The 16,951-nt window shown below is 37.7% G+C and overlaps 1 protein-coding gene across 1 annotated transcript in view; it reads left to right on the top strand.

Annotated features, from left to right (window-relative positions):
* The window catches only part of ABI3BP (ABI family member 3 binding protein), a 167,142-nt gene that overhangs the window by 125,793 nt on the left and 24,398 nt on the right, over window positions 1-16,951 (top strand). The window contains 5 exon segments of the mRNA XM_074816699.1: window positions 2,755-2,865; window positions 6,009-6,092; window positions 7,450-7,518; window positions 8,752-8,964; window positions 13,744-13,855. Of these exon segments, the coding sequence (XP_074672800.1) occupies window positions 2,755-2,865; window positions 6,009-6,092; window positions 7,450-7,518; window positions 8,752-8,964; window positions 13,744-13,855 (589 nt within the window).

The following is a 16,951-nucleotide window of genomic DNA, read 5'->3' as shown; positions in this document are numbered from 1 at the left end:
ACTTCTTTTGATGCAGCCCAGTTGGCTTTCTGGGCTTCAAGCACACACTTCTGACTTATATCTAATTTTTCACCTACCAACATCCCCACGTTCTTCTCTGCAGGGTTGTTCTAAATTCATCTGTCACCTAGCCTGTACTGAGACCGGTGATTGCCCCAACCCATGTGCAGGACCTTGCACTTGGCCTTGTTGACCTCCATGAGGTTTGCACGGTCCCACCTCTCCAGCCTGTCCAGGTCCCTCTGGATGGCACATCCCTTCCCTCCAGCATGTTGACCGCACCACACAGCTTGGTGTCATCAGCAAACTGCTGAGGGTGCACTCGATCCCACTGTCTGTCATCAATAAAGATGTTAAACAGCACTGGTCCCAGTACAGACCCCTGAGGAACACCACTTATTACTGATCTACATTTGGATGTGGAGTCATTGACAGCAAGTCTTTATATGGGGCTGTCTAGCCAATTCCTTTTCCATTGAATAGTTCATCCATCAAACTCATATTTCTCCAATTTATTGACAAGGATGTTGTGGGGTACAGTGTCAGAGGCCTTGCAGAAATCAAGATAAGTGACATCAGTTGCTCTTCCTTTATCCACCAACAGAGTCACTTCACCGTAAAAAGCCACCACCAGATTAGTCAGGCATGATTTGCCCTTGTGAAGCCATATTGGCTGTCTCTAATCACCTCCCTGTCATCTATATGCTTTGACATAGGTTCTGCTCCGTGATCTTGCCAGGCAAAGAGGTGAGACTGATTAATCAGATATTTCTATAAGCTAGCCAGTATTTGACTTTGCTTCTAAATACATTTACTTTTTCTGAAATCTTAGTGTGTGTTAACTGAAAAATTTACATTTATGCTACTTATGAGAAATGAAAAAGATAGGTTACAGCACACAAGAATTAAGCTTGATGTGTTAAAAGTCTGTCCTAAGAGACTGCATGCCCTCCTTTTTCATGAAGAGTGACAGAGTCAAGGAAATACATTCCCGGTCCACCAAAGAACGTCTGAAGTTAAAAAAGTCCTGATAGTTCACCATGCCACTGTCCTCGCAAGAATCTATGTTATCACAAAATTCCTAAATTCCATTGTGTGTCCTAATTTATAAGATCAGTCTCCACACATTGTTAATTAGATTTCAGAGCATCATAGACCATCACCCAAATTATTGTGGAAGTTGTAGAAGGGAAGAGTAAGCATTTTTGGTTTTCCAGAATGCAGTATAGTAGATTCGACTGTGACACAGTCTACTGAATGTGATGTTTTTGCTTGCATGTAACTGTTGCAGTTGTGTTGTTCAGAAGATATAACAGAAACCATTGACAAGTCAATACTTGGACGTTTTTACCCTACAAATATCTCAGAGAATCCCATTCCCTAAATATGGACAGGGGGAAAATTAGTTATGGATATTACCATGTAGTAGTATCTAGGGTATGGTGACTTATATATACAGAGATTTATTATCCTTTTTCAGGTCTTTATGCACATTTTTTTATCTCCATTTAGGGATTAAGAATGAATATGAAACCTATAACTGTTATTTTCAAATCATTACCTCTTCCTGAATTAGATAGAGCATTATTTCCTGTCTTGATCTGAGGGATTTAAAAAAAATATGTTTTATAAGTGACTGCACAAGTCCAAAAGGAAAAAGGAACAGAGAAAGATGGAGATGTTCCTGCTTGTATATTGTATTTCTAAAAAGGCTCTCACAAAAGAATCTTTGGATCTGCTCCCTTCTTGCCCACAGTCACTCTATTAGGGTAACCTAAGGTTTGATATGTAGGGCCCAAGGTGCTCTGTGTAGCCAGTAACTCAATATCAGGCAGCTTACATATTTGTTGACATTGGCAGCGTAATAAGAATGATATTACTCTTGAGGATTCTCCCCTGTTAGGTACAAAAAGTCTTTTGTTACATAAATGTGTTACACATATCTCCTGTTTTTTTCTTAAGGAAAGAAGTGCAAGGGTGAATAATGGAAGAAAACTCTTCTTTTGCCTTTCCTTTGTATAAAAAAATCCTTTATAATTGCCTGGAAAATATAGTAAAATGTTTTGTAAGCATGAATTAAGAGGCTTAGGTTTTCCTTTCACACCTCACTGTCAAAATTACCAGATAAATTTAATAGATATTGGCTGGAACTGCTCTTTGAAACAACCTAGTTGGGTGCTTCAGGAGTTTCTAACACAATAACCATCTCTAGCCATGTCAGTGCATGAAGTGAAAGTGACTTTTTAAATTTTTCACTTTTGAACAGCATAGGATAGTGTGTCCCTAATGATAATTGCCTTTTTGCTACATTTTTTGCTTTAAGCTGAGGGTGACCACTTTTATCAGTTAGTACAAAAGATCAGAAATTTTGAGTAGGATACTGAAGATGTTTCCAAGTACACTGAGGTGGTATTTATTGTGGGAAGAAGTATCCTGTTGGCTGCCAAAAACTTACCATTGACAGAAATGAGTAACAACACAGAAAATGAATCACTGAAACAAATGTACAAAATCCCAAAGGAGCTACATTTTTTCGGTGTAAACTTGGTTTAAAACTTCATGGCACACACTTCCCAAAGAATTTAAGACTGAAAGTACAACTCATTTCAGCTCCTAACCTCACCTCTCTGCTTTTGATACTAAATCAGACATGAAACATTGTTTGAGAAGTCAGAATATAACTTGCAATGGGTTTCTGATTTCATGGAATTTGATGTTAAATAATTAATAACACTGTCTTTTAATGTCATTCAGTAACTACATCACCTGGCCCTCAGCATCCTCCTGTACCTCCTGTCAAGCCTACACAAATGCGAAGACGACCTCTGCCTCCAAACACTGTGACTGGTAAACCAGGGAGTCCAGGTATCTCAGCCTTTTCAGCATAAATATTTTGTGTCAGATAATACTGAACTGACTAGCAGGGTATAGAAGAATTTTACAGTACAGATTCTTTTGCTTTAATCTGGGCTATCTATAGGAACTAGTCTTCTGTAACTTACAGGCCTCGTGTCTTTTGTCTTCATACATAAATTCTGGTTTCCTTTTTTTTTTTTTTCCTAACCTAGTTATGTCAAAATCATCCCTAGTAAGGAAGCTGAAAGCAAAATAGCATAATGCAAGTCATCCTTTAAGATCAACCTTAAGAACATTTCATGTCTACTAGTAGCATTTACAGTTAAGTGCGTGTCAGATGGGAGATATTGAATATTAAGCTTCAATGCGTACTCCAACTGGTTATTTGTAAATAAATTCTGTCCCATATATATGGCACATCCATTAACCACTGCAAATAAGAAGCTAATAGGCACCCAGAAAACTCACTGCACTGGGAGGTAGAGCGAGCTCCGTTATTTCATGTGCAAAGAGTTTAGCTTCATTCCTGTGCTACAGTGTTCCTGCTTCTCAGTATCAGTGTAAGAGCACTCAGGAACTTTCACGTTTCCTATTTTTTTTTTGAATGTAATCCTGAAGCTGATATTCAGTATCCTTATGTATGTTTTGTCTGTGGATACTATATAAGAATCCTTAGGGTAATGTTCCTCCAGGTAGTCAGAAACTATCATCTCATTATACTTAGCATCATGAGAAATGCTTTCCTCTTCATATTACTGTCTGTAGTTCACTAGAGATATAAAGTTCTTGGCTCTGCTGTATTTCCATTTGGCTTTTTTTTTTTTTTTTGGTTTGTTTCATTTGGGTCTTTGTGTGCTATTAAGGCACTAAAAACCTAAATAATTCTTCAGTATTTTGTGCAGCAGATTAGAAGCAAGAATCTCCAAGCTGGCTGAAACAAGCTATATATTTACTCAACAGCAGAGCCAAGATTAAAATGTTGTGTCTGTACTTGCTGTTGATCGGTGGTGTTTCCTTAGTGATAGCTACAACAGAACATCAGACATTGTCAGTCTTAAGCTGTAGCATAAAAAAATGTTGACCTGATATATATTTGTTTGCTTGTAATGGACTCTCTGCTAATTTTCTCCATTAAGTGTCTAATTAGTGTTTTGAAATTTCACCCTTTTTCCATAGAGCAGAGGCCAGGTTATGTAGTAGTCAGCAGTTACCATACCTTCCTAGGCATTCAAGATGGAATAAATTGGTTAGATGATCTGATTCTTCCTTGTGGGGTCAGTAGTAGATTTTCCTTTTTCTGTGTTTCCCAGTGTTTTATCCAGCTTAGTTTTAAACATCATAATTGAGTTTCTTCTGGTTCCCTGGAGAGACTGTTCCACAGTACCAACAGGAAAAACTTGCCTCAACGTTCTTCTTGGATTTTCCCTTTCATAACTCTGTCCTATTTCTCTTTCTCATTAACACTGTGATTAATTCCTTACTTGTATCTTTCTTACTCATCCAGTGGATGAGTATTATGGGAAGGTTTCTATGCAGACATTGAAAGTCTCCTGCATGGAAAAAAAGGAAATAAGAGAGTTCCAGAACCTTTGTGAAAACTGAACTGTAGTGAGAATCTTAATACATTTCCACTTTATTAAGGAAATTAGTGGAAAGTAGGGAGAAAATCTTTATTATGAGACTCTTAAAAAATTTCCAGTTTATTAAGGAAATTAATGGAAGGTAGGGTTTTTTGTTGTTTTAAACTTGGTTCACCAGAGTTCTGCCTTTGGTCACCATGCTCTTCTGTGTCAGGTATGCAGAGAAGGTAACTGCATTGTGTAGTTCTTGACTTTTGGGGCTGAGATTTCAGAGTCATGCAGGGTTATCTGGGAGTATCTGCATGTTTCGTGAATGTCCTTCTTGTCTTTTACAGCTATTTTGAAAACAATCAAGACATCCTTTACGATGGATTGTTTGCCTCTTAGAAACCTGTTTTCTTTATTAGGTGATAACAGCTGAGGAGTAAAAGCAATGTCACATAATCTAAAATAATTTTTTTAATGGCAGTTTAATTATGGGAGATAGTGTTGCTTCTATCAATCAGTGTCCTGGTTTAGCCAGGATAGGGTTAAGTTTCCCCAGCAGTGGGGGGGGGCTCTAGCCGGGTTATTCAGATACCATGCCGTCACATCCTGGTGCGGGGCGCGTGGTTTTATACATCCGGTCCTCTCACTGCTGTGTTGGTAGATATTTTGCTCTGTTCATTGTTATCACTATTACTGTTATTGTTGTTGTTTGTTGTGTTGCTGTTGCACTGTTGTATTAAACCTTTCCTTATCTCATTCTCGGGGCTTTGTATTTCACTCCCTTTGTGGGGGAGGGGCAGCGGCTGCGTGGTCTCAGACCCCGGCAGGGGCTAAACCATCACAATCAGTTTCTGTCCAAACTTACAGTGCCTACTACAGAATAGATCAGTTCAGAAAGAAAGTTTCTTCCCTTGGGTCATGTAGTGTTATAAATGTTGAATATGTTGGACTTGTTTGTGGTTTTTTTACCTTCATTTGTAGTGCATCTTCATGTCATTTAGTGGTAGCCCTAGAACTGTTCTGTGGTTAAACTTTTATTGCAGACCATAGTTACTCGCTGTTTATCATTACACATGTCCCAGCTCCAGCCTTGCTAATATATATGCTGTATTTAGAGTAGAAATGAACGGACATTACCTGTATCTGAGGGCAGAATCCAAGTTTCAGTTGCTGACTTCAGCTATTCTGTCTTACAACTCATGAAGAAATGTGCTCTTTTATTTGAGAAACAGAAATGTCAATGCTGGTCATTTTGCGTCCTTCTACCAGTCTGTGTAGGATGGTTCTGTGTGTTAAACCAGGTCATATTCTAGCTGACTGAAGTCCTCCAAGACAATCTCCAAGTAACAAACAATTTTGTTACTGGGTTTCAGGGGTACGTTATATTGGCAATAAGGACAACTCAGAACTTTCCTAAATCCAACTGGAAGGTGTTGTATAAATTTTGAGGGATTAACGTAGTTTAAATGAAAGTCCTTGTTTCATGAAAATAAATCTGAGTTTTGTTAGAAAATCAGAAAGCTGTTTTGCACTTTTAAATACTGAATGCCTCATTGCCACAAGTTCCTCCTTCTGTCACTATAGCTAAATCTGCTGGACCAACAACACCTGTGAGGACAGGAACATCATATAAAACGCCAACAGCTTTTGCAACTCCAGAGTATTATGGTAAGCATATTACAGACAGTTCCAGTTTCTTTTTTTTTTATTTTTTCATGAACATAAAGATTTCCTTTTTTTCTTTTGCTTCTTTTCCCTAAACTGTATTGACACATGTACTCAGTCTGGGGTGATTCTGATTTCCTTTATGCCACTTTGCAACTTTTCTAACTTGACTGAGTTCACCTGGTGTCTGCAGATACACGCCTTGGTAAATGAGAACATGAGAGCCCTTCCATTTTCCTAAAATTCAATACATGCTTAGCAGGCTTTCAATACTATTCAGTGGCTACTTTAAATCTGTGAAGGGAGTAGCTAAGGCACTTCTTTTTTCTGAACATTTATTTTTGCACAGGACATAAATTCAAATTATTATTTGACAGTGACTGATAGTGCTCAACATGGTTGTGATATCCTCCTAGCTATCTGATCAAACTGCCACCGTTTAAATGGAAAAAAATGTAATAGGGTAAACATAGTGGTTTGTTGGTAATTTGCCCTTTATAAAATTGGGAATTAACTACAAGTTCAGACCTAAATCTCCTTAAATTGACATACAGGAATAGGTTTGGAAGAAGGTGTGTTTAGATTTTTTGAGCCTAAATATGAAGCTCTAGGTATATTGTCATAAATTATGCCATTCCTAATTTTCCTGGATTTATAGTAATACTGAAATTCTTGTCTCCTTATAATGATCGTGAACTCACTGTGACCCTTAGCACTCAGTTAAGCAAGCTGGATGCTAGATTTATTAAAAAATGCTTGTTGTGAATATATTGTGTTTTGTCCATTGAGGTCCATTGTAGTATTTGCATCTAAGAGAAGATTCTATTCAGTATAATGACGATGTAAAGCAACACTGGTGTCATGAATCCTGACTGCTTTAGCACATTTCTGTTCACCAGTGTATTTGCCTTCAATTCCCTTCAAATTTTGTGCAAGTTGTACAATCTGGAGACAGAATTTGTGATTTCCTTGTTGCTATTTTTAGAGAAGTTCTTGTGCCAACATAATAGTGCTATATATTCTATGAATGTGAAACAAGCTCCAAGCTAAACAGCCAGTACAGTGCAAAAACATCCTTTTCAAAAGGTCTAAAGAGCATTTTGCATGTATTGCATGAACTGAATCCAGCAGCAGTCATGAAGTCTGTCATTTTGATTAGGGCTATACTAGGAGGTAAGTATGGGGTTTACTTAGCATCACAGCCGAAATAGAGTCTCTAAAAGACAGATCTGGCAGCAAAGTTTTACCATGGAAGAGCTTTACCATGATTTAAAATACCAAATGGACTGTGAAATGCTGCCGTTCCAACACTGAAACTTTGTATTTATTGCAAATTAAATTATAACTGTGTTTCCCACAGTTGATGCAACTGTCTTCAGCTCAAGTCCTACATCAGAAACAGATTCTTCAGGCAAACCAAGGTACCAAGGTAGGATTTTAATAGCTATGGTATTTTTATTTGGGGGAATATATGAAGACTGACCTATCTTGCATCAAAATGATCTTCTGTGTTTATTTGAAGGCCAAAACTTCATTTGATTCTGTTTCACTTTATTGTCAGATGAAAGGGATGTAGCGCAGACCATCAGCGTATTCTTGACTAAATTTTACTTCTACTTTCTTGCCTGCTTCCTAGTTTATAGTCTTGCCCACAAACGTTGTGACTCGTTCTGTACGCCAGCAGTAGTACAACTGCACACTGTTCACATTCCACCAGAGCAAGTGAAAATCTTCCTGTGGGCTTGCAAACAGTACCTGGAGAGGTATTGCCCCAATACCAGTGCACCTTGCCTTAAGGGATATCTACCTGTCATATATGCCTCACCTCTCATTCCAGGCTGTGCACATTCAGATAGTCTAGTAATATGGTAATACATACTAGACTAGACGATAAAGTAATCAAGTTATTGCTGTTGCAGTAATCTAGAGAGTTTAGCAAGGTGAGATGACAGGAAGAAGTGTTTTTGTACTAAAAATATTTCTCAGGTTTTTTTTCTTGGTCTGGTACAGTACATTTCTGAAGACCCTTTCTTGCAAGAGCTTATTGTTTACATTCAATAGTTTTAATTTTAGAAATAATGCGTTTGTCTTTACTAATCTTCCTAATTTGGACTGAGTACAAGATGTTTGCCTCAGAATGTTTGTTTCAAGGTTTGGTCCTGTACTACTGAAAATGGTTAAGATCTTGACAGTCACTTTAGAAACTGAAAGTTTAATGATAGAATGACTCTGGACTAAACTTGTTACTCTTTCTGATGAAACAAAGTGGTGGTAGGCATTATGTCTTTATATTAGCATAGTGCTCAAAAGCTGTAAATGGAATTGTAGTGCCATTTACAATAGAAGGACTAAAGTCAATTGTTCTATTTTACGTCAGAAGTTAATTCTTTCAAACAGTGTGTATCACCCACTAATAGCTTCAGAATGATAGTTCATCAGTGGTGCAAGTGGGAAAGGGGGTAAAGGCAGTGCAGATTGCAGGTCTAACAACAATAAAAAGCTGAACAAGCAGCTTAATATTGAATATATGGCTTTTATTCTTAGACTTGTGCAGATTTTTACTTGGTGTTCTGAGATGAAAGTTGTGCATTAGGCGAAATGGCATTGACATTTTGTAAAAACACTCTGTATTGAATAACAAGCTCTTTCCTATTGCTTTTAGCCCCCCATGTCAAGTACATGAAGAAAGATGATGATGTGCCTTGCTCTATCACAACCTCTCTTGAACATTTTCCTCAAGAAGAAGGGGGCAGCAAGGAAGAACCTACTCGTCCTCCACAAAATCCTCCAACAAACCTCACAGTGGTGACTGTTGAGGGCTGTCCAACTTTCGTCATATTGGACTGGGAGAAACCAGACAATGACACTGTTACTGGTTGGTTTGATTTCTTTCCTTCATTGTATCAGAATACAGTATTTCCAGCTTAATTTTACTGTCACACTGGTTTTATGCCATTTAAAAAACATTTTAATCCCAAGGGAGTCTTATACCCCAGTGCTTTTATTTTGTGCTACTGTCAACTCCAGTGTGGATAAGGAAATGCTACTGGATTAGAACAAGATTTTCACAACTATATCATTGGTGTCAGTGACACAAAATGATACTCAAAAAGCATGACTCTGCATCTTCTCTTAATTTCTGGCTTCTCTGTGTACATGATCTGGTAGGATCTAGTCAAGAAGTTTCAGCAATGTGACAGTAGTCTTTATTATATAGATGCACACATATAACGTAGACATCTTTCTTGACTTCAGGATGTTGTTGATCAGTGGGCCAGACACAATGAAACGTTACATCCATCTAGTAAGTCAGTGGAACTTTGCCAGTATAATACTTGCTGTACCCACCATTGCGTCACCAAATTTTCTATGTGAAAATAATCCATTTTTTTCATTTCCAAAAGAAGGTTTTTGTATTGAGAATAAATTCTTGTGAGTTATGCAGGAATCACTACATAGGCAGGTAAGCGTGCAAGACGACCATTCATAATTTTTCTGTCGTTTTCTGTATATCAGCACAAGCTTACCAAAATTGAATGTTTAAATTAACTAAGAACTGAAAACTATGGTTCTTCTGTACTGTTGGGAAAATGGCTTTTGTTTTTACCATGAACATAAAACTTTGATTTGCAAAATCACTGGCTTATGACAGCCATGGCCAAATGGATTTGGCTGTGTTGCATTACAGGTGAGTAGAACAGATAAGACTAGGAACTGTGAGGACTAAAACTTGATCATTAGCCATTCACTTTAGCATGTAAGTGGGATGTTTTCAGATGTTGTGGTATATGCGTGTCATGAGAGATTTCAGTGCAGGGGTATAATTAGGTGACTGTCACAAGAAAGGCCACTCTCTTCCCCAAATTAGTCCTTCCTTGTTTTTCTAGAAATAATTACTAGGTTTACCCTCTATTCTTTCTTGCTCTCCCCACTGTTTTGAAAAACAATAAATGCAAAACCAAAGGTACACTCAAAACAAAAATTGGCCTGCACTTTTTTCTTCTGGGAAAGGGGAAGAAAGTTAGCCCTTCTGCTGGATCAAAAAGGGAATAAAAAAAGACTGTAAATGAATAAAATGTACCAACCAGAGAGAAGAATGATTACATGGCTTGCCTTCCAAGATGGGCTTCATCCTGGAAGAAAAGGAAGTATGAGCTTATTGCTAACCTTAGAACTAGGCTGAGGATAGGCTCTCTGTGAACATGCCCCATTCCAGGCAGTTCTGCAATGCGTCTTTTTGTTCAGGGAAAAGCCTTTTTGTTGCTGTTGTCATTTGGAGGCATCCTCCACAGACCAGTCAGATAACGTCATTTAGTCTGCCTGTTTTCTTGGAAGTAGACCTGCTGGTTTTCTTGAGTATGTTAACGAACCCACTGCAGCTCAATTATTTGTAATGCAAAAAGAGAAAAACATTTCTACTATAGCTGGTAAAACTGTGGGCACACATTGTCTAATGATGAGAGCAAGACCTAACTGCCTTCTGATACTACTTCCTTTCTTTTTCAATATGTGTTGTGAAATCTAGAGCAAGGAACACTGTTTCTTCTGAGACTTTAGGTGGAAACCTGTCTCTGTTTGGTTGTAATCAGCATTTGTAAAAGTTAACTTTCCATGAAGTTTCTTCTCTTCTATAAGACTATTTTGTGATAACTGAGACATCTGGCATACCCTTCCCCATTCTAGAAAAGAAGATTAAAACCTTCTGCAGAATATGTAACTAATACTCATTTTGCTTCACTGAGAGAAACTCTAGTTTTCAATCTAACTATCTTCCTATCTAGATGTAACAGCTTTCCCATAAATACCATCTTCATTCTTTTTAACCTAAATGTGTAATACAAAATGTTTGTACTCTGTGACTTACAAATACTCTCACGGAGCCTGTCTTCATCTTAACTTCAAAACATTTTTCAGTTAATGACTTATCCAAGAACGCTTTTTGAATTCAAGAGAAGGCATTGAATTCCATTTTCTTAAATCAGTGATTATTTCATATTGGCACCAGTATGACTTAAATCAAGTTTTCTGTCATCTCTTTTTATTTTTGAGGTTTATACATGTTTTTTCAATCATCTGATTTAGGCATCACATCTTTTTTTTAATGCACTGTTTCAGATAGAACTGTGGAAATAGAAAACAGAATTTGTTGAGCCATTTTTTTGAACAGTTTCTTTGCTTGACTTGTAGCTATGCACAAGGAGTTTCATTGTATTGGGTGTTCCTAAAACCAAAATCGTACTTTAGTAATGGAAAGGTCTGACAAATAATCAAAACGTTGATCAAGTTTACTTCCTTGTTTTCCTAAAGGCTGCAAATGTCAAGAACCAAGACCATTTTGCTGGTTCTCTGCTACTCCTGTTGTGTTGCCACAGAAACATAGGACAGTTTGTTGTCTTGTGCACTGAGACTCATGCACTGAGTAACAAGCAGCTGCTGGATGCACTCCATAGTGTGTGTGTGAGTGCACACGTTTGCATGCCCATTCGCACGTGCTATTTTTTTTTTCCAACTTGAATGAATTAAAAAGTTCAAATCACATATTGACTTGGTGCTGGCAGAAGGCAGAAAGATTGAATTCCAGTAAAGTTACCTACAGATTCTCTATTTGGATGTACTGAAGGCAGTGGATATCCATCTTCTCTCCCGTGCTTCCTAATAAACATAATTTCTCTAATGAGGCTTAGTTAGGGCAAATAAGGGCTTTTGTGTGGTTTTTTTTTCTCCATGGTTCACTCAGCCCTTGGTGGTTATATAGGAAAAGGTCTTTTATTATCTTTAAAAGATAAAAACCAAATGCATAGAGAGGAAACACAGTTATGTTCTACACAAATACATACTCATCAATTCTAATGTCTTTGGTTGTTGCATTGGGGTCCCATTTGATTAAATGATCTAAAGTAAAAGCCCTCTACTTCCTTTTTTTTTTTTTTCTTTTTTTTGCCCCTCCTCTCATCTGAGACACCCATTCCTGCAGGTCCATGAGATTGTTTTTAAAAGACAGTGGTTGGTCTTTTGCTGTTCATGGGTGACTGTTGTGGAGGAGGACTCCTGAACATGGAAATTTTGAAATCTTCAGTATCGGCAGTAATTCCTTCCTTCATGCTGACTTTCTGACATACTATTAAAACCTATTTTAAACTTTTATGTTGCTCTGTGTATGTTCTAAATAACTGAGTCTATTACAAAGTAAAGATAAAAAGATTCTGTGTAGAGGTCCCTTTTGAAACTATTGCAGTAAATCTGAAATTCACATGTGCATACATGTATATGAATTGCTGTGGTTTAGAAGCTTGGAATTTTGGAACATAATTTTTTAGGGCTGCTCTGCACTTCCACTTAATTGCACTGTTTTACATAATTTACCCCAGTGGTTTTGATGGCTGCTTTTTGCATAGAAGAGTGCAAAGGAAGCCACAGTTGCACAACTGAGGTCAAAATTGGGTCAATTTGTGTGTGTATGCTCATTTACATCCACATCTCCTATGTTTACTAGGAGTGAGGATCTGAGGTCCAGCAACAGTTAAGAGAGCTTTTTTCCTTTTTAACACTGAAATCCCATTGCAGATGTTTTATCTTTCTGTGTTGACAACAATGAGTCTTCCTTGTATTGACAACTAAAAAATTTAGCAATAAAAAAAAGCCCTACAGTTTGATAACATTTAGTTAAGAACTTGAAAATGAATAATATCATTTAAAAAAACCCAGGAAAGTAAGTAGTTTTCTAGAGGTTTTGTAGTTGTTGATAGGTGGTCTCTGTCTTTGTCTTCACGGTATTATACCTGCTTTATTCATTGTGCTGTAGATCTAAATGCTCATTGCAAATATTCTTTGAAAGCATTCTCCTTTACTAGCTTATAATTAGTAAAGTTAAACTTCGTATTATAGACAGGTTTTAAGAAGAGGCTGAGGAGGTTGTGAATTTCTTTGTGAAGAGAGGAAAATTAGCGATGTACTTAGTGTGTTTATTAGAAGAGGTGGTTATGAATTGGGACAGGGATTGCCTGCTAGAGAGAGACTGTATCTTGGACAGGGCTATGACTGAAGGGATATATTCTTCCCAAACATCTGTTGTTAATTCCCTGTTCAGAGCATGGCTTGTGCTTGATGACACATCCCAATGAGATGAAAAGAGAGTAGTGAGACACTATAAATCATATAAATACAGAAAAATTTATGCAAAATTATTTGATTTTAAACTGACAGATTCCCTGAGTGCACAATCCAAGTTAATTGAGCAGTTTCCTTTGGAAATCTTAAAAATGTAGGTCTTATTTTAAGTTAATCAAGGTTTAAACATTTAGAAACTGTACTTTAATCTTTGATACTTTTTCATTCAAACTGCAGAATGCTTATACTTATTTGTGTCTGGAATTTTGTCACTAGTGTACCTTTGGGCAGAGGTGAGATGTTGAGTATCCTCTATCCCATAACTGAATTATGAGGAAGGATGAGGGGCTAGGCACTCAGCAGTCTGGAATTGGACCTCTCTTTCCTAACCATTTTAGCATACTAACATCCAGAGTGGTTCGCACAAGATGCCCTTACAGCCTATTAGATAGTAGGAATGTGTATCAGATGAGAAAAGAGAGAGCAACGAAGAACCTTAAGTAAGAGCTGTCATTTAAGCAAATTTCTCTTTACTGTAATTTTCCAGAGTATGAGGTTGTGTCAACTGAAAATGGAGCAAGTGATGGTGAAAAGGAGAAATCAATTATCACTACGAATCAAACCCATTCTACTGTGGAAAACCTAAAACCTGACACAAGGTAATTTAAATAAAATAGTTTTCTAAGGTAATCCAACTAATTTAGACTGTCAGCTGTGTGCCATTTCATATGAAAATACACATGTATATAAGACCAGATTGGTTTTACTCCTGTTCTGATAGGAAGAAGCTATGCTTTGGTTTTGGCTTTTTTTAAGTTAACAGATAAGACGCGTCTGAGGAATCTTTAGGAAATTTCCAAGAGTATTAATGGTCTGGACAAACTGCAGAAGTGACCTGTTCTATCAGAAAGATTAACAGTCAAATATAAGCATATGTACTGCTTTTTATCAAAAAATCTCTTGAATTTAGCAGGTAAAGAAAAAAGGTGAACACAAGAAATATTAACCTGATATGTGAGATCAAGATTTATATGTACAGTTGTCTCTCTCGGGGGTTTAAGGATGCTTGACACAACTGACACAGGCTGCTTTTTTATTTAGATGCATGTTCATTCAAATACTGGAATGCAAGTTGGGCCGCTGTACGAAGGTTGACTATTCCATTACACCATGGAGAGGAAAGATAACGTTTGTCCTGTATATCTAGTTTTCTTTTAGTCTCTCAAAAGAGCTGAAAAGTTAAAAATGGGTCAGTGAATTCCAGTTGATGGCATTCATCTCATGCAACTAGTCCAAACAAGCATTATCATCCTTTTTTTTTTAAAAAATCTCATCAAAAATTATTCTTTTTTGTGGTAAAATTCAGAGCAGGGAAGAAAACCACTTGACCTTTGTTTCTGTTGCCTATTGATTGCATCAGAAAGTTAATGAATGACATGTTGTTTTTTTCCCATAAAACCATCCATTTGGCTTTGGTAACTGGATTTTTCTGTTTTGGATAAACTGCCCTTTTCTATTATTATCCTTAAATTGGTAACACACCATGAAATTCCGCACAGAACCCATCTTGAACTTTTATTTTTAGGCAATGTTTAGTTTAATCTGGGGTGTTGGTTCCTAGCACATATACTTGTGACCAGCAGCTCCTAGGAGGAGGAATGAGGAACTGTTGCAGAAAGTGGAGGGGAAGGGAAGAGAATTTGAAAAGAAAGGCTAGGGGAAATTGTGATACCCAAAAAGAGCTGCTTTGAGAGACCAGAACTCGTAAAATGGGCTAGAATCGCTGCGTATTGCATCAAGAATATCTCTGTTACTTCTTAAAGGCATGTGACTTGTGAAAGGGTGAACTGCAGCTATGTTGTTCTGTCTTGTTAAGAGTCAATTAGGATATGTTAGCAATACAACTGGAGACCAAGCATCAGTTTCCTCAATCTCTTCCTCTTCAGTTGAGAAGGCTTAGAAGAGACAGCAAAACAAGGTATTTCTGGAGTAGCAACTAAGGCAGTAGGTGCTGCTAAACCTGTCAGACTATGCTGTTTGTGTTTTCATTTCAGTTTTGCTTTGAAATAATACAGTTGCATCCTTGAAAAGAAGTGTGTGTTGTTAATGAGATTCTCTTATTCTAACATTAATAATGTTACCGAGATTCTCTTCCATTACACACTCTTTGTGTCATATATGGTGACAGAAATGGGATGGATTTGGTTAAGTGTAGAAGAGACATGAAAGCAAAGTCCTTGACACTGAGAGCAATGTCCAGATGGCCAAAAGAGAAAAGCATTTTTAGACTGCTCTTTGTTCATAAAGGAAGCAAGATAGGAGGCAGGCAGGCCCAGCTAGAACCATTGGAAAGGTCATAAGGAAGGCAGGAGCTATGCAGAAGCAGGTAAGATGGTTTTTTAACTTTAATTAGTAACAACTGTGTCAATCCTATGAGAGGACTTTCAGGTTTTTGGTAAGCAAGAGCAGACCAAGGACCATGGAGAAAAGCTGTATTTTGGAGCATGGGGTTTGTTACAAGAAGCTAGATATGAGATCAGTACTGACTGGTGGAGGCTGACTTAAGACGTTAAGGGGTAACTTTTCCCTGATGGGGTCATGACTATTACCCCCCCCCACACACACCTCAAAAGGGAAAGACAGTGAAAGTCTGTCTGGATTCACAAGGCCATAACCTGAAATTGAAAACCTTTGATATAAATTCCAGTGGTGCATGTCCCTCGAGTCTCACAGGAACTAAAGGATGTCTCAGAGTGGCTCTGACTGATTAAAGTCTCATTTCAAAATGTGTGTTTCCTAATTTTGAGAACACCTTGAGAGCTTTGGCAGAAGCACAAGAAATTGTTACTGTTACCATTTGAATCCAGGCTTGTTGGCACACTAAATTCAAGGAAAGTAAGTGATTTAGACAGTTGGCATCATGTAGACAGTATCAGTGTTGTAAGGAATGGCATATGTACATAATAAAAGTCTCATGTCTGTCAGGAGCTGATTGCTCACTAGATGAAGAAAACAGATCTGTGGACCAAACTGACTGAAAATAGGAGGAAATGAAACACAGCTCAATAAATTAATTAACAGAGTCCCTGAAATGTCTGCAAATTCAAGTAATACATTAAGACTGGGAAGCAGACTTTTCCATAACTAGCCTTAAAGGAAAGAGCTGTAGAAGAGGTGGAGCTGGAAAAGAAAGATGGAAGAGAAAACAGAAATCCCTCTTGATAATGATCAACATTTACAAAACTACCAGCAAGTCTATGGAAAGAGAGCTGCTTAGTAGCAGAAGGTGGATTAACAGGGGAAGAACCTCTTGGCCTTGACATGTTTTGGAGAAGCTGACAAGCTGAATTTGAGAGTCTATTTTTTCCAGCTTTCCTGAAGCCTTCAGTGAGGCTGTGTGAATCCCCTATGCTTCTCTAAAGGTTCAGTGCATCAGAGCTGAAGACAGTTGGGGACGGATCTAACCCGGACAGACCTAAGCAAAGACTTTCCAAAAGGAATAAAAATGTTTGTGAATGTGGTATCTCAGTCTCCATGGGTAAATTTAAACCAGAAAGATCCTATAGCAGCAAGACAATTCAAGCTTGTAGTTCTCCAGATGTATGCTCTTGAGGAGCAGTACATGCCAAAGATGGTCTGCAGACATGTTGCCCAAGGTCTGTTATCCTGTTGAAGTAAATCTGGTGGGATATGTTAGTGCCTGGCCCAGAAGCTAACGAGCTAATCTAATCACTTGTATCCAGTGGGAGGGAAGC

The sequence above is a fragment of the Strix aluco genome, chromosome 2 (genome assembly GCF_031877795.1).
Source record: "Strix aluco isolate bStrAlu1 chromosome 2, bStrAlu1.hap1, whole genome shotgun sequence".
Classification (NCBI taxonomy): Eukaryota; Metazoa; Chordata; class Aves; order Strigiformes; family Strigidae; genus Strix; species Strix aluco.
The sequence above is the reverse complement of the archived record's forward strand: the minus strand, read 5'-3'. Positions and strand labels throughout refer to the sequence as shown.